The sequence below is a fragment of the Phalacrocorax carbo genome, chromosome 10 (genome assembly GCF_963921805.1).
Source record: "Phalacrocorax carbo chromosome 10, bPhaCar2.1, whole genome shotgun sequence".
Lineage (NCBI taxonomy): Eukaryota > Metazoa > Chordata > Aves > Suliformes > Phalacrocoracidae > Phalacrocorax > Phalacrocorax carbo.
Genome location: NC_087522.1, coordinates 14,085,524 through 14,106,335, shown reverse-complemented (window position 1 = coordinate 14,106,335; position 20,812 = coordinate 14,085,524). Strand labels below are relative to the sequence as shown.

Below are 20,812 nucleotides of genomic sequence, written 5' to 3'. Positions count from 1 at the left end.
GGTTACTCCATGCACTTAAATGCCAATTTTACTTACCTACATCTGTCAGTCCACGAAGAGACAGAAGTTTCAATATGCATGAGGAAGAAACAGGGAAAAGAACACACTGAGTGTCTCCGTTGGTCAGGGTCGGTTTATTTGTCATTGTTTCACATAAAATAACAGCCAGAAGAGCCATGTAAGGAATTAACTTGCTTCTGACGACTCAAAAAAAGTTACATGTTACATGTGATGAGGTTTGATTCTGTCTCAGGTTTAAATCCTGCTCCTCCTTCCTGTTGAGGTTTTGGGTTTGGAACAGGAGGAATCATACTACCACCACAGAACAAGACCACTGTCCTTCACAGACACAGGTGCTGAGGTGACAGCTCTGCAAGTTCAACACCACACAAAATACACATTTTTTAGGTGCCATACCTTTTTTCTTTTCATTTTAGGTAAACCCAGATTGGGGTAGTAGGGACTGAAAAGGGTATTTGGCAAGAGAGCTTTTGATGGTAAAATACACCCAAACGGGCAAACACAGCAAGGGATACAGATGACTCATTTCCCATGCACCATGGTCACACAATGCTGCTGAATTCACATAGCCCAAGATAATTTTGGCAATGTTTACTGAAGTTTTTGCCTCTCAAGTGTTACAGCATTGATTAAATGTCATTCACGCATACAAAACACACACAAACATGAATATATACAAAGAAGGACAAGTACTTCCAGATTTTCAGGTGATCATTAGGATCCAAACTGAGCAAAGGATCAGAGACTGTCCCGTAATACACAGCATCATCGTTTAGGTATGTTTTCCTTTATTACAATGGGAAAGCAATGTCTGTGAGAGGCTCCTGAGATGCTGTCCCCATCTGTAGGTCACCCTCACAGCTGAACTGTCAACACGGCTTGCGACATGCGCCTTTGTTCTGCCCAGTTACATTCACATCCTGGAAGACCTTGCCAAGAGACCCCATGCACCTTACACAGCATTCTGTGCCGCTCCTCCCAGTTACCTCCGCTTCATTAATGCCTGAGCGTGTATCTCTCTGATATCCAGCACTATTTATCATATGTATGTATGAGACAAGTTTTAATTTCAAGAGGCTTCCCAGTCAACCTAAAATTCACTAAGAGAAACAATGAATTATTAAGTGAGGATGCTCTGGCAGAGTTACTGTGTTTCATTTCCAAGAGTTTTTCCCATTTAAAAACAATCTAAGAGGCCAGCAGGAACAGTCAGGGTCAGCAGCAGCAGTTCAGCCTCCAGCTGCATGTTCCAAGCAGGACAGTTCAGACTTAGAGGTGCTGGTGACAGCACACCACACACACTGCTGTACCCAACATGGAAGAGATGCTTCTCACTCCTTAAACGAGCTGCAGACATTAATCCAGTGGATTGTTCCTTACCATTCCTACTTTCTAACTGAGTGCACTTACCAGCAGGCTTCACATAGGAAAATGACTGAAGTACGTCAGTTTGGTAAACTAAACTCCACAGAATAAGCACAATGAACATGCAACAAGGAAAATCACTGGAAAAATCACTGAAATAGCTGCTGTATCACTCAAGTTGTCCAAATATTTGAGTAAACTTCTGTCTGTCTACAATCTGGCCAAACTTAATTGTAAAATATAAAATCTCTGTACTATTATACCGTTTGAACTGGAGAAGTAGCTCCCCCTTGTTATCTCCAACTTCATCCAAAGTCATCACTGTCTCTATGGGACAATAAATGTCATTCCGTCTTCCCCAGAACGTCAAGTGGGCCACTCTGACAGTACGGCCAGTTTCATTTAAGTAGATTAATCCAATAATTCGTCTGAAAAAGTAGCTCATACCATACAACATTGCACCAGCAAAGAGTGCAATGCCAGTTGTATACAAGAGGATATTCTGAGAAACCTGGTCTTGCAGATAGAGGTAGCTGATGGGTGGCAGCATGATCATGGTGGTCGCAGTCTGCAACAGCTTCAGCCTAGACAGCATCCTGCAGTACTTAATCCCCGGAAACCTGTAGACCAGTTTGAACTCTTCTGTTTTCTCAGCCACAGCCTGTTGTCGGACCACAGCAGCAGGGGCCAAATGGCACAGACACACAGATGACACTCGCTCTCTCCCAAAAAAATGATTAGCACCATTAACTCGCCATTTTTGTGACTGCAAACACTCCCATGCACCAAAAATCCAGGGTGTGCGAGCATCTTCCTTTTTCCATGACCTTGTCCAGAGCTCATTTTGTAGGCATCTCCCAAAAGATGGTGCCACGCAGACTTTAATCCTAATTCTGCAGAGCATAGCCTACAAGGAAATATTCCCACAGGTTATCATTTGAGTCTTCTTTGTAACCGAATCACACTTAGCAAAACATCTGCTCCTTCGCAGCACCCGAAGACAGTTAGCACAGGCCCCCCCGCACTGGCTCACTGTAACCTTACACTTAGAACTAGTGGTGTTAGGAAGCTGGCATTCGTGCTTGCCTCCCTCCCTGCTGGTGAAGGGGGAAAACACTTCTCATAACGCACCCGGTACCAAAGTTCGCTCGCTGAACGCACCCTTATGGCACCCCCGCCTCTCTCTTTGTGAGCGACACCAAAGTGAAAACACCAGTGCAAACGGGTCGCTTCTAAGCAAAGCGGTAAGAGAAGCTGAGGCTGCCGGCCAGCGAAACGTTAAATAACTGCTTAAGTACCCATGTTAGGGAAACAGGGAACCGTGGACCAAGCAGCGTGAAGGGGAGAAGAGCGCGAGGGACACCGAAAGAGGGGCCGGACATCAGGGACGTGCGGGACAGCGGAAGGGGAAAGGAACGAGGGGAACTTCTGCCGCCCTGGCGCTGCAGGGCACGCCATGGGGCTCCAGCCTCCACGAGGGCGTGCGATTGAGCGGACGGTGACGGAGCGGGGCCAAGGGGCGCCGCCGCCCCACAGCGAGCCCGCCGCCGGCGGAAGAAGGCAGCGAGCGAAGACGCCGCTTCCCCCAGCACCCCCCAGCCGCCGGCCCTTGCAGCGGCTCCCGCAGAGGCGGCCTGACCCGCAGCCCGAGGCCGTCAGTCGGCCGTGAGGAGCCGCCCGCGACCGTCCTCCCCCCGCGGCCGTTACTCGATCGTTACTCGGCCATGAGGGGCCGCGCGCCACCGCCTCCCGCTCCTCCCGAGGCGGCCCGGACGTGATGCCGGCGCCTCACGGGCGACACCGCTCGCCCCGCGCCCGGCTCCGGTGGAAGGGAAGGGAAAGAAAGGGAACGGGGACGCAGCCCCTCGGCCGGCAGCAGGGCCCCCAGCGAGCCGCCACCCGCCCTCGCTCACCGCCGCCATGGCTCCGCCGCCGAGGAGCGCGGCTGCGCCGCAAGGCCCATCGGCCGCGCGGCACGGCGGGAGGGGCGGTGCCCCCCGCTTCCCGGCCTCCCCCGCGGCGGGCGCGCGCTGCCACCGTCCCGCCCCGCCCCGCCCCGCTCCGCCGCCCCCCGGGGCGCCATGGCGCCGCCGCAGCCCGCCGCGCTTTGCCTCTTCGACGTGGACGGCACCCTCACAGCCCCGCGCCAGGCGAGTCCCGGGGCCCGCCGTGCCCTGCGCCCTGCGCGGGCTCCCGCGGGCCGCGCCCCCCGCCCGCGGGGTCTGCCGGTGCCGCCAGCCCGGGCCGAGGCACTGGGCGGGCGCGGGCTGGGGTTTCAGGGCCCTCAGCCCTGGGGAACGGAATGCACAAGCACGTCGGATCCGGCGTCCGTTTCCGCGGGGTGCGGACCTAATTCGCCCTTGAAGGCAAAAAAAGAAAAAATAATCCTCCCTTTTTCTTACAGCTCTGCACAGTAATGCTGGTTTTTAATGATGATTGTGGAATAGAGCTGCTGGTCTCATCATAAGAATACTGACAAATCTAATTGTTTTATTTTGGAACCCAGAAAATCACAGCGGAGATGGCCGCGTTTCTGCAGAAGTTGCGTCAGAAGGTGAAAGTTGGAGTGGTGGGCGGTTCGGATTTTGAGAAGATTAAGGAGCAGCTTGGCGATGACGGTAAGGAAGGCGACTGATGCAATCCTTTGCGCTGAATCGCTTGCAAGGAAGTTGTGAAGGTTACGTGTAGGTTAAACCCTTTTCATTCTCCTCCTTCCCTGCGTTGTCTTTTTAAAATGGAATTACGCACCGAACGTACGCGTGTGCGGGCTGCTCAGGTGTCTAGCTCATCCCTGAAGGATCTGATTTTTATTTACTGTGGGGTTACAGTGTGGACTCTTGCTTTAGCCCTTTGAGAGACTTCTCTGTATAAAAGACCACCTTTAATGGTCTTCACTTAATTGATGCCGCTGATAGCACTCTGTAATGCCGAGATAACTCAGAATTTGTTTGGCTTACAAGTGGTCTCCAGTAAGCCATATGATCTTGCATTGTAGTCAGGTTCTCGCAACTCTTGACATCTGCTGCAGATCAGTAACGTTGCCAGGCTGTGTGCTAGGTTTTTGTAGTATCTGAGGTGTTACTTCCTTCCGTTTAATGCAGAGAGACATATTTGCAGGAGAGGAAGAGCCTTTAACCAAAATTACAGGTAACTGAAAGACTTCATGTTATTTGAGGTGTGTGTTAACCCTGGAGAGAAACGAGAGTGGTTTTGATCTTGTGCTCAATGTTACGCTGCTGAATCTTTCATGCTTTATGACCTAATGTTTGCTGTATTTTAACCGATTTAACATGAAAGGCAGTTCTGCATTAAACATACAGGGGAAATTATAAGCTACCGTCTTTTTGTTTGGTTGTAGTGGTTGAAAACTTTGACTACGTTTTTCCAGAAAATGGTCTTGTAGCATACAAAGATGGGAAATTCTTGAGCAAACAGGTAAGTGTGAAATTTCCAGTCATGTGAAAGAGAAATGTTCTAAACAAGGCTTTTCTTTATTGCTGTGCTGCAGTACTCTATAATCATCACCCTTCTAACTAAGGCCAGAATTGCTGCTGTTTTCATGTGTTGCTTCTATAGCAGATCATTCATTTGGCACTCTGACTCATGTAATGACAGTCTGCACCTTGCTCTTCATTCTTTGGGGTAGTCTCAAAACCAAAAGCTATTGGAGTCTGGAGCGTCTGATCGAATAAGACAGTGAAAATCCTGGAACAGCCTTTCCCTCAGCTTATCCATAGGAAACATGGCCAAGCCTTCTGCTCCTGGAGTTCCTGGGGTACATGGCATTTCATAGCTGATACCTGTTGGGCCTCAGGGTTCACAAAGTTTCTTGTAGATCTTTTGTAGCTGCTTTGTAGTATTAATTCGGAGTGCATTGCTCTCATGTTGCATAAGCTAGAAGGTAGATACTCTAAATTAATGTAAGCATACATCTGGTTCTAGATACCCTAGTCACCTTCATTGGTTCAACATAAGTAATGGAGATTAAAAATATAAATGACCCTGGCTGAAATGGCGGACTCCAGCAGTGGCTCCCAGTTCACTGCGCAACGATCTCCATTTCTTCGCGCTTCGCTACAGTAGATGTTCACCGCAACTTTTTGTTTAGGTCTGCTGTCTTTGGCCCACGCTATTTCCTTCTAAAGCAAATACTAGTAGGGAGCACATTAAATGACAGTTTGGTGTTATGATTTAAAAAAAAACAAAAACATAGAAAAACGGGAGCCTTTAGTTACTGCCGTGTGTGCATCAACTGAGAGGTAGTTATTGAAGGCATGTTCCTTTGTGGTATTAACCATGCCTGATTATCCAATATCTGTGTCTTCCATGTGGCTTGTTTTTAGAATCTCAAATTCTGGACCCTTGGTTGAATGGTATTTATTTTGTCAGAATATTCAGGGTCACCTGGGCGAGGATATACTTCAAGATCTAATCAACTACTGCCTGAGTTATATTGCAAAGATTAAACTGCCAAAGAAAAGGTATGTGCGTACATGCATCTCAGTGTCACCATATTCTCCATGTTAGAGTGTTGAGCATCGATATGTAAAGCAGGCTGCTCAGCCAAAAATTAATTATTTGTGTTTTAGGAACACTGTATACACAAAACAGAGCTCAATCCATGTGTACAAAGACAAGATCCCAACTGAAGCATGGGATTTGAAATGCTGATTTGAGCATTTTTATTTAAAAGGGAAGGCAGTTCAGTTTGGAAGTAGGAGTATTTCCTTGATGTGTTTGGAATTTAGCAGTATAATGTTTTCCAGGGATTGGAAGCGTGCAGTAAGATCAGTTCTGTGTGACATGTGAGGGTGCAGCTGCTCAAGATATCAACACACACTACATGGGAGGTTAGCTAGAAACACTGCCAAGACTGCTCTAAATTTTGCCGCTTCACCCCAAAGCTGACAGGCTGGCCTGTCGGCATCTGAGCGTTGGGTTGACAGGATGCTCCAGTCTTAAAACCAAATCATACTTTTAAAAGTCAGTAAGGATGACGTTGAGGTTGGCAGATTGAAATAAAAGTCCAAAAGATTCCTGGACGCCAGAGGTATTAGTTCCTACACGTTGTTTTTTCTGCGTACAGTGAGAGGCTGAAGGACACATCTGATTCCCATTGTCTTCAGAATTAAATGGCAGTTCTTTGTGATAGTCAGTATTTTTGAGCAATTTTTCATCTGTTTTCTGTCTAGTGTATAAATTCTTTTTCAGGGGCACCTTTATTGAGTTCCGAAACGGGATGTTAAATGTGTCCCCCATTGGAAGAAGCTGCAGCCAGGAAGAACGAGTTGAGTTCTATGAACTTGATAAAGTGAGTTACAACTCTTGAAAAATATCCAACTCCTCCAGAAGAGGCAGTTGTGGCCAGGATATGATTTTTAAAAAGCTTTTATACTTTGTGCAATTTTTTTCATTTTAATCCTTTTCATGCGGTTTGACTAACCTCTTAGTTCAGACTTCAGGAAATACTCAATAGCTTTTTTATTGCAATACTTAATGTTTACTTGCAGAAGGGGTGGGTTTGGCTCACATTTCTTTTAACCCTGTATCCAGAGCAGCGAACATCCTACCTTGACTCACAGGGTTCCTCAAAAAACCTGTAATAGACAAAACCATACTTACCTGGAGTGCTCCTTAGTATAAACAGCCCATATCCATTCAAATAAGTAAAACTATTACTTCTCTTGTCAACTCTTTAAAGCAGAATTTAAAAGCTGAGGTCAAACTGTATTTTTCTTTGTACACAGCTAAATATGCAAGGCTGAAATGAATCTGAGCCATGAGATCAGACTTCTGTTCCCTGCTACTCCATAACCACTGTTTCTGACCTCATACAAAAACTTAAATCTGTTTCCTCAAAAACAGTCTTTGCGTGTGACTCAGTTAATGGATACTGAAAGATATCTACGCCCAAGGCACTCTGAAAATACCCTTTCTGGAATATGTAGTATCAGAAGATTAGTACCAGTTTTGAAACTCTTCCTATGCTTCAGTCTCCCCATTTGTAAAACTGAATTTTACTGGGAGTTGAAGCATTGCTCTCATTTTTTACAAGGTGGTAACGGATTAAAGTGGCAATATTCTCAGCATGCTTTCAGTAATAATAAAATACAGTTATATTAGTTATATATAGTCCCGGTACTTAGACCTTTGGATATTTTGGGGTGGTTTTTTTGGGTTATCTTTTTATTGATGAATTAACACAGCATGTAACTGACGTTTGGTTTGGTATTGTTTTTTAAACAGAAGGAACATATAAGAGAGAAATTTGTAGCCGATTTACGAAGAGAATTTGCAGGAAAAGGCCTCACATTTTCTATAGGTATAACATTTAAAAGACTTATGTTTAAAACATCATTTCATTTAAATTTCACTTAAACCATATCCTTTTATGGGTCTGGCATACCCTTGTGAGACAGTTCTCTCTCTGGGGGTGGTTGCAGGCATTGCATGCATGACTAAGCCTCTTTTTCCTCTTAGGCTTTCATTTGGTACATTTTAACTGAAATCCATCAAAGAGAACTTCATTGCTTGTCATCAGTTCATTGTCTTCTGATGTCAGTTCTGTGACTGATTCTGCTCATTTTGAAACACATTACATGCTTCTGATTAGTCAAGAGCTGTTTCTGCGAATCAGTCTTGGTGAGAAATACTACATCAGTCCAGTTCCAGTAGCCCTTGGCTCTTAGTTCCCTAACTACATTGTGGGGGAGGAAGGGGGGGTAAGGAGAGGAAAGAAAATCCAAAAGCAAGTGCATGCTTAAAGAGAAAAGTGGTAATAAGGGGAAATTAATTTTCCAAACTTCCTTTTTTTCCCTTTCCCCAGTATATTACCACATCATTATTTTTCAGAATTATAAAAAAGTATGGTTCCCATTAGAGTTGTGGTGTTGAAGCACTAAGGGAGAAATGAACTGCCAGCATAACTCTCCTAAAGCATGTTGTAAATCCCTTTTTGACACCCACTTTGACTGGGAATCACACTTTTGTGTATTAGTAAAGTCCAAGAATTTGGAACTGGAACAGCTGTTGTCCTGTTAGGCTGTGTTAAAAAGGCCGATTTCCTCCTTTTTCTATTGCAGAAGCTTTAGAAAGTCTTTTGCATAAGACTTGATGGCTGCATTGGTTCATGTAGTTTCTTTCTCAAAGTAGAAGGTTTAAATGTAACTTTTTAAAAAGGGTTCCATTTGTTTGACAGCAGGCAGCATTTGGGAACACACTAAGACTTTCATATTTGTTTAATGGGCAAATTGTAAATCACAACTGCAGTAACTGATATCCTATAAAACACTTCCTGTATGTGTACGGCTTAACTCCAGGGCCTCATAACATTCCTGTCACTTCTGCAGAGCGCTCTCTACCAGAAATCTTACCCAGTTTAGTTTTCCCTCCCTTACTCTCCCCTCAGAAATGTGGTAAAACAACATTTCCTTGGTTCATGTCTGTCCTAGGAGGCCAGATAAGCTTCGATGTATTCCCAGATGGCTGGGATAAGCGGTACTGCTTAGGGATCATTGCCAACGACGGATACGAGACTATTTATTTCTTTGGAGATAAGACTATGCCAGTGAGTATATTGTTTTGTATATATGTTTCAGAGATTCTGTTTTAAACCACAAGCACTGTAGGTTGCAGCAGCCTTATGCTTGACAAGAAGTCAGATTATAAATGTGAACATATGTCTGTGTTTAACTGGCTGTGCATTACTGGTCAGCATAAAGCTGGGAGATAGAAGAAAAATCCCTGCCCATGGCTATTTCCTGAAGTGAACACAGTGTTCTTGACAGACTTAATACTGGAACATGTTTTTAAATTGAACTTCTGTAATTATGTTAAAAACCTAGGTGATGTGGCTATACGGAACTTGTTATTTTTGTTCAGTTAGTATAGATAGATGCCTTGTGTTGGCTGGTGATTATTAAACATATTTATTTTCCATCAAATCTAATATTGTGCCTTTGCTAACCCCTCTGTCTGTCTCCACACTGAGGAACTGCAATTATATATAATCCCTGCTCCCTAGTCATTGAAGAGAGCTAAACCACTGCAGGGTGAGTTGGAGGCTTTTGAAAATGCTGAGCAGAGACCTGGCTAGAGCTAGCAAGGGCAACAGCAAGCACAGGGAGGGACTTGGATGAAATGAAGGCTGTCTGGACATGGCCAAGGGACAGTGTCAGGCTAAGTTTTACAAGAACAGGCTTAGTTTTATAAGAACTTAGAGTTTTGTAACTTTAAGTTCATAAAACTAAAGTTCTTTGTAATTTATAAAAGCCAAGTTTTACAAGAAAGAGGGTTTTTTTTCCCCCCCTTGACACCAGCTGCAAAAGTAATCACCTGTCTCTCTGGCACAGAATTTATGGACAGTTGATTTTAAACCCTTTAATTGGCAGTGCAGCATTTTCAGAGTTTTCAAGTAGCAGGAGTTGCTGCTGACACACTGGAAAGCAGCGTGGGAAACAACGTACAAAAATTAGGTACTGCTTCCTGAGGAGCAGGAAGGTGCGGCTTTCAGGAATCTCTGCTTGTGCCTTTGTTCCCTGAGCCAGCTGTGAAAGGGTCTTTTCATCGCTCTCCTGCAATTAGAAACCAGTTACAAATGTCCATCGGACCACTAGCTAGCAAGGCCAAAACACTACTGCAACAGCAAAGGATCAGCAGTCATAACAATGATTTAACTGAAACGAAAGGAAACCAGTTGGAAGGAAGAGGATAGTGGAAATAAGTTACAAATACCACGGGCTGGTAGTGTTCTGTAACAAGCTTTACATCTTAATATAAAGAAGTAAACAATTTTTAGAAGCCACTACTGGGTTGCTGCACCAAACTAAAAACATGGCTAAACTTACAGACAGTTCTGCTTTTAAATTACCAGCGCTAACGTGCAGGTCTGGAAGCTCTCACACAGTGTTTGTGGCGTTCAGCAGGTGTTTCAGCACAGGGGTGCTATAAACACAGTATGTAACATCTCAAAATGGTGGTTTGCAGTTCTTCAGCTTTCTAGAAGACATCTCAGACATAAATGTGTATGTCTCTTCTTTCCATAATTTCCTTTGTGTGTCCCTTTTCCACCCCAAGACTGTGGCTATTCGTTAAGTTAAATAAAATTAAATCTTCCCTCTGTTTTCAGGGAGGGAACGACTATGAAATTTTCACAGACTCCAGAACAGAAGGCCACAGCGTCACATGCCCACAGGATACCAGAAGAATCTGTGAAGAGCTATTTTTTAAATAAAAGGCTTTTACAATTCATACTTACAAAACGGTTAAGACAGCTTAATAACTCAAAACATCTTTGTATTGTTTTTTGTAATTGAACACAAATAGCAAGGGCTTTGCATGTCAGTCACTACTGAAGGGAAATGTTTTAATTGAAGGGAACCTTGCTGACTGGTGCAATAGAGCAGAGCTCATTTAGCACCATCCTTTCACACTAGTACTTTGTTTTCTTTTTAATTGGTTGTGGATTTGGGGGTGGGGGGGCAGGAAATAATTTGCCTATGGTTGATTTATGGTCTCAGAATTGGCCTGCAAGGCTTTATCCCTAGTTTTTGAAGCTGCTATTTAAAAGATGAATGTTTTAGAGTTGGTTTTTAAACTACTACCTTGTGGTATAAAGACATGACTTCCTGTTTAAAACTAGAAGATGAGTAAGAAAGACAGGTTTTATTTCTTTCTGGGGGCAGGAGGGTAGAACTGAGCCAGAAGTCCCTGATCTCATGGTCAAAAGGTGCATCAAGTCTACCACGACTGGAAAGACTGGACCAACTGGTGCTAAAGTTACCTCCTCGGTACAGTTGCGGTGCCAACGCACAGTACAGTTCACAATACCTACACTTTTTGCAGCATGTTTTTAAATCTTAAAAAAACAACTTTAAAACAACTTAAGCACAGTAGGAAAACATTTTTCTATCACTAATGGCATTTCTGATTTCCCTGGTAAGATGTTAAGGGTAGATGAGATTTTAGTACTAAGAAAAATGACCTGAACTATGTTTCTATTAAAATTTACCTTACACTGTCATGCTGTAACTGTTAGTATTACTTTTCTTGTCTGGCATTAGGAAAGTAATCCTGTGTATGAACAGTTTAATTTAGTAAAGGAGAATAAAATCTCATTTTATAATGAAAAATTACTGTCTCAATTTGTCATTTGGCAAATAAAATACATAACGCAGACCCGTTGTGTGCTGCCTGTCTGTACAAAGGAATGATTGACTTGAGTCTTTCCGGTTCTAAGTCTGTGATACTTACATGGTAAAAAAAGGGACAACACAATCTTTGTGAGCAAACAAAAATCCCCAGAAGGGCTTACAAAAAGGAGGGGGGCTGTGATGCCCTGATGCATCAGAACTGTCCTGCCTCCTAACACCCTTCTGTGCCTGCCGCCATTTTAACAGGAGCAGACTTTGGACCAGGACCACCTGTAGTGCCGGAAGGCTCGTTAAAGATGGCCAGATTTTAATCGCTGCTGCTTTGTGCACGTGCGTATGCAATGTATCTCATTATTTGGTTAGTTAATGCATGATTGTTTCCTGTATTTGCAGAAAGTTACCTACGCAAAACATCTTGGACCAAACCCAGATTTGTTTTCAGCCTCCAGTACAAGCACCTGCATGCACTTACCTGCAGATGTTCAAATCTTACAAGCTTGCAACTCAGCCTCGCACAGCCATCGCCAATAGCTAAGCTTCATATCTTCTGCCCCTCATGCCAACTACTGAGAAGCAAACATTCTGTCTGAGGGGAGACAAAACCAGCAGCAAAGCGTCCCCCAAGGCCTCCTCCCTTGCTTCCATCTTTAGCGTGACTCCAAACGAACAGGGCAGACGATCCTTCCTGCCTTGGGCAGCTCCTGCGTGGGCCCAACCCCCAGCAGCCTGCCTAAGGCTTTGCGGCGGCATTTTGACTGCTGGCTGCTCTGCCCCGGCTGCCTCGGGAGCCCCTTCTGAAATGGTCTGGCCTTCCTGCCCCGAGCTTCAGATGAAGTGACCAGGCTATGCTATCCCTCCCTGCTACCCCCTACTATATGTTAACATAAATAATAGCTAATATTTAATATTACATAATGAAAATAAGTATTTATAGAAGTAGTACTATATATTATACACTAACCTATTGCGCAGCTGGAAAACTTGCTAAATTACTCCCTCATTGTTCTGGTAATGCGAGTCAGTTGATGTTACAACACTTTTTAAAAAAAACTTCAATGTCATACAGGTGTGCATAGGCAGCTACCTGCATTCTGCTCTGTCTTCAACACTAATCATCTTCAACACCAGCTATGCAGAGAGCAGACTGAAGCCGTATGTTAAAGCATTATAATGGTCACATTTATTGTAAAGGACACAGCGTGTGATACTCCAACAAGCTGAACAGTGTTAAAACCACAACTACTAAGCCTTACGGTTAATAAAAAACCAAACAAAAACCCAAAACACCACTACAGGCTGGTCATTATTGTACACTATAGCATCACACAGGTACAGCTGAGGTAAAACAAGCCATCGCAGTGGTTACTAACCTGCACACATCTGTGCTCTCCCCAGGTCAGACCCGGGAACAGATCATCTGCTGTGAGAGAGTCTTAAGACATTTCACAACAGCGAGCACCTGCTGTTGGAACTGCAAATAGGCAAGTGAAGTTACACCGTTTCACACAACTAACAGAAGAGTATCATGCCATCTTTTTTACTTTTTTTATTTGCAAAGTCAATAAAAATCCACTGTTAGGAACATAATTAAAAAAATGTGGAAGGCAAATAGCAACAGAACTATCTTAGTTGCACTACAGCTACAAGAAATCTTGCAGGCAGAGGAGAGTCAGGGCAAGGGTGACCATACCACATCCTACCAAGCAAGTTTTCCAGGAAAACAGCTGCAGAATCCACTTCACCAAGACAGCTGAGCCTATTAAGTAACTCACGCAGTATTTTACACATGGTCATCTGAACAGCATGTGACCTGCTTTTCAGAAGTACAGTTATTCTGCCGACCCAGTGAAATACTATGGCAGACATTCAACTATATGCAATCAGGAAGGTGATCAGCTTTGTCTAAATTCAGACACTGCCATGGGCCATGGAGTATCCACTACTCTACAACCTTCTACCACTTACCTTGAAGCGAATTTTTTAAATTTTGGTTTGTCTGGGTTTTTTATACTGGCCTATAAAATCTGTTGCTAATCAACCGTCAAGGCACCTAAGTAAATCACAAACAATCCAAGCTTTAAAACAATATTCCCCACATACACAGGCATGCCGTTTGCAAATGGTGCACCTGAAGGGCACCCAGCCACAGCCATCAGAGCATAACCACCAGCTGGAGATTGTCCGCCCTGGGGCAGCTGCTCTGTTTGTGAACTTCCTTCCACAAGGAAAACAAACCGCAGCAATGAACACCTCTCTCTCAAGCCAAGGCATTCAGGCACTGTTATCAGCAATAAATGCACTCCAAACTTTACAGAAGGGCTGCTCAAAGGAGCACAGTGCTCATGCACCTCCAGGGCCTCGGAGTTGTGCCTCTGCTACGGCCGTCTGCACTAGAAGGGCTCTCCTTCAAACCTTGGTATTTACTGGAATCAGTTCAAAAGGTAAAAGAAAAACCAAACCTCCCTCCCCTCCACTAAGCGCACAAACTAGGTCTCTTTAAAATATGTTCTCTGTAAACACATTAAGATAGGGGTTTTTTCCATTAGCATCTGAAGTGCCTTGTTTTTTTTGAGCCCAGCTGTAAAACTGGTAAATTCAGCCTACTTCTGCTTTATTGACAATGCAGCATTTCCTCCTGCACAATACATAGAATATTCGTAGGACAGGTCCCCTGCAGCCAGTTTTTGAGCAGTGACCACGCAGGCAGCGGCCGCGCTCCCTCTGGGATGCCTCAGGAGCTGACGACATGCCCCGACCAGGTCTCGTGCTTGGTTCCAGGAGCGAGATGGGTAATCACCACCTCCACCGCCTGAAGCTTCTCATTCTTCGGTGGGATGGTGCACATCTTGTAGGTGACCTCATCGCCTGCCACAGGAACATACTCGCCTTCGATACTGTGGAGGGGAAGCTTCAGTTAATCAAAAATCACAAAAATTTAAATAAGCTGCAAAAGAATACGAGTTTATGAGAATGATTATTTTAGGTGCTCAGGATACTTCAGGGTTTTTTTAGAGAGCCCATCATCCACTACAGCTTGAGGTTTATTTTGGTTGTCTCGCAGCAAAATCATATGAAAACACTATAAGCACCATCACAACCCTGAAAAACAAACAAAAGCAAACACAGAAAAAACCCACACTCTAATATACCTTAAAAAAGAATCAGCTGAGCAATGCTTGGGACAACACTGCTGTGAACCATGGAACAACTTCTTACTCGCCGGCAGCGCTAGAGGGCAGGGCTGACACTGTTTGGCACTTCGTTTCAGGGTTTGTTCTTTAAACTATAGGGAGTTGATTTCCACACACACACTCCTGAAGCTTCCCCCGACTTTTTCTTTTTTTAAAGAAGGATTGTACCATGTCAGTCACTGATTTTACCTTTAGGTTACTCTGCCGTAACATTGTTCATCTGAGGTATGAAAAGAGGAGGCCAAGTAAGACACAGTGTGGAAGGGAGTACTTCAAAATTACTTCCTGTGAAAAAAAGAGAGTTCTGCAACCCTGACGTGTTACACTGCAGAAACTCTCCTCCACCATCCAGCACTTAGGAAGATTTCCAAGAGTCATTCACTCCTATTTAGCCTCTACCAGCATAACAACACGGGATTCTGGAGGACTCACACCATGCGTGTTAATGTACACAAGTCCTTACCTGGAAACAGTAATAAATAGCAAAAGGGCCATCACCTTCTGTCCAGAGCTATGTACTAACGAAACACAGAATTGCAAAGGGTAACAGCCTTCCTCGCTTCTACTGCTGCTTTGAAGGTGAGAGCTTTTTAATAAAAATCCCGGCATGCGCCAATGAAGACAGACAGAGATGCCTTCCCACCTGCATTGCCATGATTCTCTGACAGTAGAAAGGATGCTACTTCACCTTTCTTTAAATGTACCTACATGATCCCAACTCATGTTCCCCTTCTCTGATAACCTAGGCTCTACATCTCTTGTTCTTTGAGGGTTTTTTCAGTGTTTCTCAGCAGCATTTGTATTTGTGAACAGATAAACACCATTGAGTTTGTTACTTGCCTTCCCTGAGAGCATACTGGGGGCATACTCACACCGGAATTTTACCCCACAAACGTTCCTCGTATTGGAGGGACCTAAAATTTTAGCAGTGCCCTTCATATCCACTCTCATCTTGTGACCCATTATTGTTATGGCTTTTCTATTGCAGGAAAGACTGGCAGGACTGATAGGAGGTAAACATACTGTCACTTACTGCCAGTTGTAACTTCACATCAGATTTTGCCTCTCCCCCCAGTTCTGCAAAGCTGCTTCAGCTTCATCTCCTGCACTACCTCTCCCTCACCCTTCCCCCTTTGAGAGCTGCCCCAGCTTCTGCTCCCCTCTGACTTGTGTATGGTGACTGCTGCTCAGGGAGCTGGTGCTTTGGGCTGTGGCTGAGCAGAAGCAGCCTGCACTCAGGAATGAGACAGGGTAAGCAGGCATGTACAGGGGAAACTAAAACTGACCCATGAATTATAACTTCTCCCGTGGGAAATTCAGAAGAAAAGTCATTGTTTGCTAACTGATTGTATCAACACAATATTGAAAATGCTCCTATATCTAAATATGAATCTAAAACCTGCTACAAACATTTAAAGACATTCCCAAGGCCTGTGGCTTGAAACACATGTCCTTCAGACTTCATTTCCTGGGGTAAACCTCTACTCCAGAGCTGCCTGTGACTGCAGGAATCAGACCCAAGAGTGCATGTCCTAAGCTGAACTCTTCCGACCACTGCCTGGGAAAATGGCAGTAAATTAGAGGCAGAAAAAATATAGAAAAGTCAAGATAAAGCCTCCTTCATCAGACCTGACAGCCCTTTCCTCCCCATGCAGGCTGATCCAACTGACCTTTATTTACTTCCAAAGTCTCCAAGCCAACCTGTCAGCCCAGCCCTGTATCACACTGGACAGACTTGGTTCAAGCTCCCACATCTAAACTCCTGCTGTGGCTGTCCTCTTCAGTTATTGCCTTCATTTATACCCCACCTCCCCCATTTCTAACAGGTTTAAATTTCTTCAGATGTGAAGGGGTTGCATACCCAATACTTACTATCCTTTCAGGAGCAGATATTAGTTTACCTCTTTTACTGCCAGAGGAATTGGCCACCAAATTCTCTGCAGCCTACCCTGACTTTGCAGAGGATTTCAAGCTAGGGTGAGAAGATGCTGAGAAGTAAATATGAAGCCCCAAGAAAAGACACAAGAGAGGGTCAAACCATGAGCGAAAATAGAAATGCCATGGGAAAAAAATGACATCATCTTTCCCACTTGAATCTCTTGAATGATCCCTTGTTGCCAAAAAGTTGCTGCTATTGAGCTGAAACCACATTGCCATGAGCAGTAACTTACAAAACAACGCATGCAGGACGTCAGAGCCACCTAAGGAAGCATCTTCCAGTGGACAGCAATACAGCACACGCATTTTATCCATACATAGCAACGCAGGACTAGTGAAACGTCACGAGCAGAAACCTTTCCCAGCCCAGATGTAATGAACATAAACAATAGGAGCCAAAGCAGAAGGTCTACACTGACTCCGGTACAGCTGAGGCACTGCAACACACTGTAATGAAACACATTTCTTCATGCAGCCTCAAACACCAGGACAAGATGCAGGCAGTGTTTCAGAGAGCATAGGCAGGGCAGTTACATGGGGCTGGAACTAAAGCAGCATCTCCTCTTGATGTTACAGCTACTCACTACACAGTCCCAGGTATTGCCTTTGATTTCTGCACAAAGGATGAACACGCACAGCAAGCGGTGAGCTCAGAGTCACCATTTAACAGCCTTCAAATGGAACGGATGCCCTGCCCAGGAAGGGATCTCATGTTTGGCTGAAAGGTTTTTCTAATGAACAGGAACCTTACATGTTCTTTAAAAGCTCCTGTAAAACAGGATGAGACGCAGTTAGCAAAATAAACACTTGAAATCTGCAAAAGATATCAGTAGGTATGGTTAACATAGAAAGAAAGTGGATGCACAGCATTTCCTGAAGCACCAAAGATGTGCCAAAACACAAAGGCTCCTGAAAAACAGAGATAAATTAGTTATCACTTGAATCTGAAGATTCCAGTGAGGAAGAAGTACAGCTTCAGTGTTAAAATACTGGGGGTTTTGTTGGGCTGAGTTTGGTTCAAAATTGAAATATGAATAATACCAGGATGGGTTCTACTAAGAAAGGGGTTGTAGATGTACCAATAACCAAAGTGGTCCAAGAAATTAAGAACAAGTGAATCAGTACACACAGAGGAATGGTACGCCTAACGTACGACAGGCTGCAGTCAGGGAGAGGAGAAGCAAAGGGACCGACCCAGACTGGAGGACACACTCTCAGCTATCACTGAGAGCCATGGCATCTCTCAGCACTTGTTAGGTGACACGGAGTAGTCTCTATGGCGCCTGGTTTGCACAGGGAAACAAAGCAAAACATTTGCTGATCCAAATTTCTTACGCTTGAATCATGAGGTTAGTCCTGTTCCCTCTTCTAAACAGATCATGTTAGCCCCCAAATCTGCACAGCCCCAAGCATTACCCAGAAAGGTACGATTCTCTCCACTATAAAGCACTTCTTTTAGGACCAAGCACTATGCCAACAACTTCAGATTTCCCCCCCACACCTTATCCAAACTGAAACTACAAGAGACTGAAGCTTGTGTTAAAACCTCATTCAACCCCAACATGGCTGCTTCTCATCCCCTAGTTTGTCTTATTTCTTTCCTTGCTTGTTGTGGTCTTACCTCAACAAGACCAGGCCTGTCCTTCGCACAGCTGTCTAAAAAGGTTGTGGCCACACACACAATTTGAATTTCATTTTCTGCTTTTAGCCTTTCAACTTTTTTCACACAGATCAGATCTTTCCTTTCCTGCAGCTTTCCAATTACCAGTTACTCTTGGTGCCTACTGAATATGTTATTAACTCATTGCCCCCAGTACACATGAAAAGCAAGAGGACGATGGTCTTGGTTTGCAGCCTGACTAAACCTGTTTGTGAACAGCAATCCCAGCAAAGTTTTGCCCACCAAATGCTGCTTCTGGGATAAATGCAGACTTACTCCAGCATTGTTATTGCTAGGTGATGCTTAGAAGCAGGAACAAACAACATCCAGATTGTGCAGTACTTCTGGTGGCATCAAGAAAGAACAATACAATGGCACTTGAAAGGTGATGGCATGGCACTGGAGCATAGCCCTACACAAAGCTGCAGTAAGATCCTCCATCAGGAAGCAATTGCCTTAAGCACTCAGAAGGAAATGAACTGGGAAAGATCAGAGCAAGTAAACAGAGATCTTGGAACAGATTCAGCCTACAGCAGCCAGTATGTATACAGTATAAGTTACCTAGATAATTTGGTAGAGAAAGTTAAACATGAACTTTCTTGATGTTATATACTGATGAAATATTTTTAGATCTGTATTTTTTACTTTTACCCTAACTATCTATTAAATGTTGATCTAGAGGAAGGTAGAGATTTTCACTGCTATTTAAGAGATTGGTATGCATGTTCTATTCAAAATAATGGATTTTTATGTATCCAGGAACTTCAAGACACTCCAACAAATCAAACTAAAAATAGGAAATGCTTTCCTGATGTTAGTGTCAGAGTGAGACACAATAGAATGAGGTTTAGATTATCCAGCAACTCCCATTTCCCAGCTCAGCGCCAGTCTGGTACAGTGGAGCATTTTATCCTGCACTATTTTTAGGGAACTGGGAGGTTATTAGGAAATTACCTAAATAAGGAATGTTCTAGTTCTTCCTCTTCACAGCTGCTATTCATACTCCAGGGCTGTAGTTAAACCTCTTGGGACAAAGACTAAGTCACATGGAAACATTTTTGAACAAGAGTTTTCAGTGAACTCTGAGCCTCGCTGGTCAACAACCCTGCCACTGATCGCACCGTGTAGGCACTTCCCATGGATCAATGGGCTGTATAATCTTGTGGGCTTCTTAAAGCTCATTTGACACCTCAACACACCATCCCTATTTTTATTAATCAGCAGGGCACGACAGAGTAATGAACTATTAAGAGTTACTAATTCTGAATGCCCTCCCATGCAGTCCCAGGGTAAGCTGACAGCTCCAGTGCTCATCAGCAAAGCCAGCTATGACCTTACCAAGCTGGCTGGCAGGCAAAGCAGAAGCAGAGCTGCCTTTCACCCACCAGTCACACTCATAACTGGGACAGACAAGTGTGAAAGAGGTCCAAACACTGAAGAATCCCAGGTGTTAATATCCAAGGTCTCTGCTACAGGACTGCATCATCCTCTTGCCCATTTCTCTACTGAGATGTCTAGTCCTGTTTTTTTAATCCATGTTCAGGGATAGTTATGGCTCTAAATCTACTTTCAGCAGCTAGTTCAACACCAGGCAGCACACCTGCACCATGAGGAAGAAACTGGTCATCACAAGAGGCAGAGCTTTCCAAGGATGCCTACATGGACTCAGAGTTTAAGACGACATCTGTTCCTGTAAGCGTACAGCTTGAATCCTGTCACAATAATACCTACTGGAAACCAAAGCCCAGACAGTTATGTTCTGTGCTTACTAACCACAAAGAACCTCCATCCTTGGGTGGCCACAGTTGTCTTCAATGCCCACCACCTGATTGCAGGTAGAGTCTTGGCTTTGACCTGTTCCAGGTTATACCATTTAGGTGGAGATTCTGGGAAGGCTTTGCTACAATCACAAGCACAACAAGCTGGCTCTCCTGCATGCACAAGTGCAACATGTGAGTTTTTGCAGCCAACTTGGGGGGTGGGGGTTGAGGGTGAACCCTGAGAAAAAGACTATCCGTGTTCTATTCATTTCCAAACACCTCTCCAGTAAGACCTGGTGTTCTGCTGCCTCTCCACCCCACCCTATATAATCTACTTATTTCAGACACTTCAGCAGATGCAGCAATGCACCAGAAACATAGCACATCAGGAAGGAAGCGTGCAGCCCAAAGCAGGTAAGTCATCAAGTGCTTGAAGTATTTTGAAGGAAACAGAAAGCTTAGATTTGGCTCCCCAACAGCCCCAGAGCAGTCGGTTGCAGCCAGCAGAAACTGTTTTGCTGCTAGTTCACAGAAAAGGCAGAGAGGCTGGAAAGGTTTGTTCTCTCAGCTCAGATTCAGCTCTCAGTGTGTTCATAATTATCAGTTAATTTCCAACCCGTACTGTTACACTCCACCAGAAGAGCATCACAGAAGAGCCAGAAGAAGAGATGCGACATTAATTCTTTGCATTAAACATCTTGATCTGGCAGAAAATCAGTGGAAAGG

The 20,812-nt window shown here is 44.3% G+C and overlaps 3 protein-coding genes across 6 annotated transcripts in view; 1 reads left to right on the top strand and 2 right to left on the bottom strand.

The window, feature by feature from the left end:
• Positions 1–118: 118 nt before the first annotated feature.
• TMEM186 (transmembrane protein 186) lies at positions 119–3,895 on the bottom strand. Of its 2 annotated transcripts, none has more exons than XM_064461956.1 (2): positions 3,695–3,895; positions 119–2,293 (listed from the first exon to the last, which is right to left on the bottom strand). In XM_064461956.1, exon 2 carries the CDS (start codon positions 2,288–2,290, stop codon positions 1,556–1,558), a length of 735 nt encoding a protein of 244 aa, XP_064318026.1. In that variant the 5' UTR covers positions 2,291–2,293; positions 3,695–3,895; the 3' UTR covers positions 119–1,555. The 2 variants fall into 2 exon arrangements, with proteins under 2 accessions (XP_064318026.1, XP_064318025.1); XM_064461955.1 differs by lacking the exon at positions 3,695–3,895 and adding an exon at positions 3,300–3,424.
• On the top strand, positions 3,468–11,562 carry PMM2 (phosphomannomutase 2). The gene is made up of 8 exons (XM_064461960.1): positions 3,468–3,536; positions 3,893–4,004; positions 4,745–4,821; positions 5,776–5,867; positions 6,598–6,697; positions 7,633–7,708; positions 8,838–8,953; positions 10,514–11,562. The coding sequence occupies exons 1-8, from the start codon at positions 3,468–3,470 to the stop codon at positions 10,616–10,618; spliced, it is 747 nt and encodes a 248-aa protein (XP_064318030.1). The 3' UTR covers positions 10,619–11,562.
• Positions 11,563–12,694: 1,132 nt separating this feature from the next.
• Positions 12,695–20,812, bottom strand: part of CARHSP1 (calcium regulated heat stable protein 1) — a 38,683-nt gene continuing 30,565 nt past the window's right edge. For all 3 annotated transcript variants that reach the window (XM_064461959.1, XM_064461958.1, XM_064461957.1), the window contains one exon: positions 12,695–14,431. In XM_064461959.1, the coding sequence (XP_064318029.1) occupies positions 14,269–14,431 (163 nt within the window). In that variant the 3' untranslated portion in view covers positions 12,695–14,268. The remainder of the gene's footprint in view (positions 14,432–20,812) is intronic.

Excerpts from the sequence above, each read along its gene's own strand:
- PMM2 (XM_064461960.1), top strand. The coding sequence starts at position 3,468 with ATGGCGCCGCCGCAGCCCGCCGCGCTTTGCCTCTTCGACGTGGACGGC. Across the intron at positions 4,822-5,775 it reads GGAAATTCTTGAGCAAACAG|AATATTCAGGGTCACCTGGG; the intron begins GTAAGTGTGAAA and ends TTATTTTGTCAG. Across the intron at positions 5,868-6,597 it reads ATTAAACTGCCAAAGAAAAG|GGGCACCTTTATTGAGTTCC; the intron begins GTATGTGCGTAC and ends ATTCTTTTTCAG.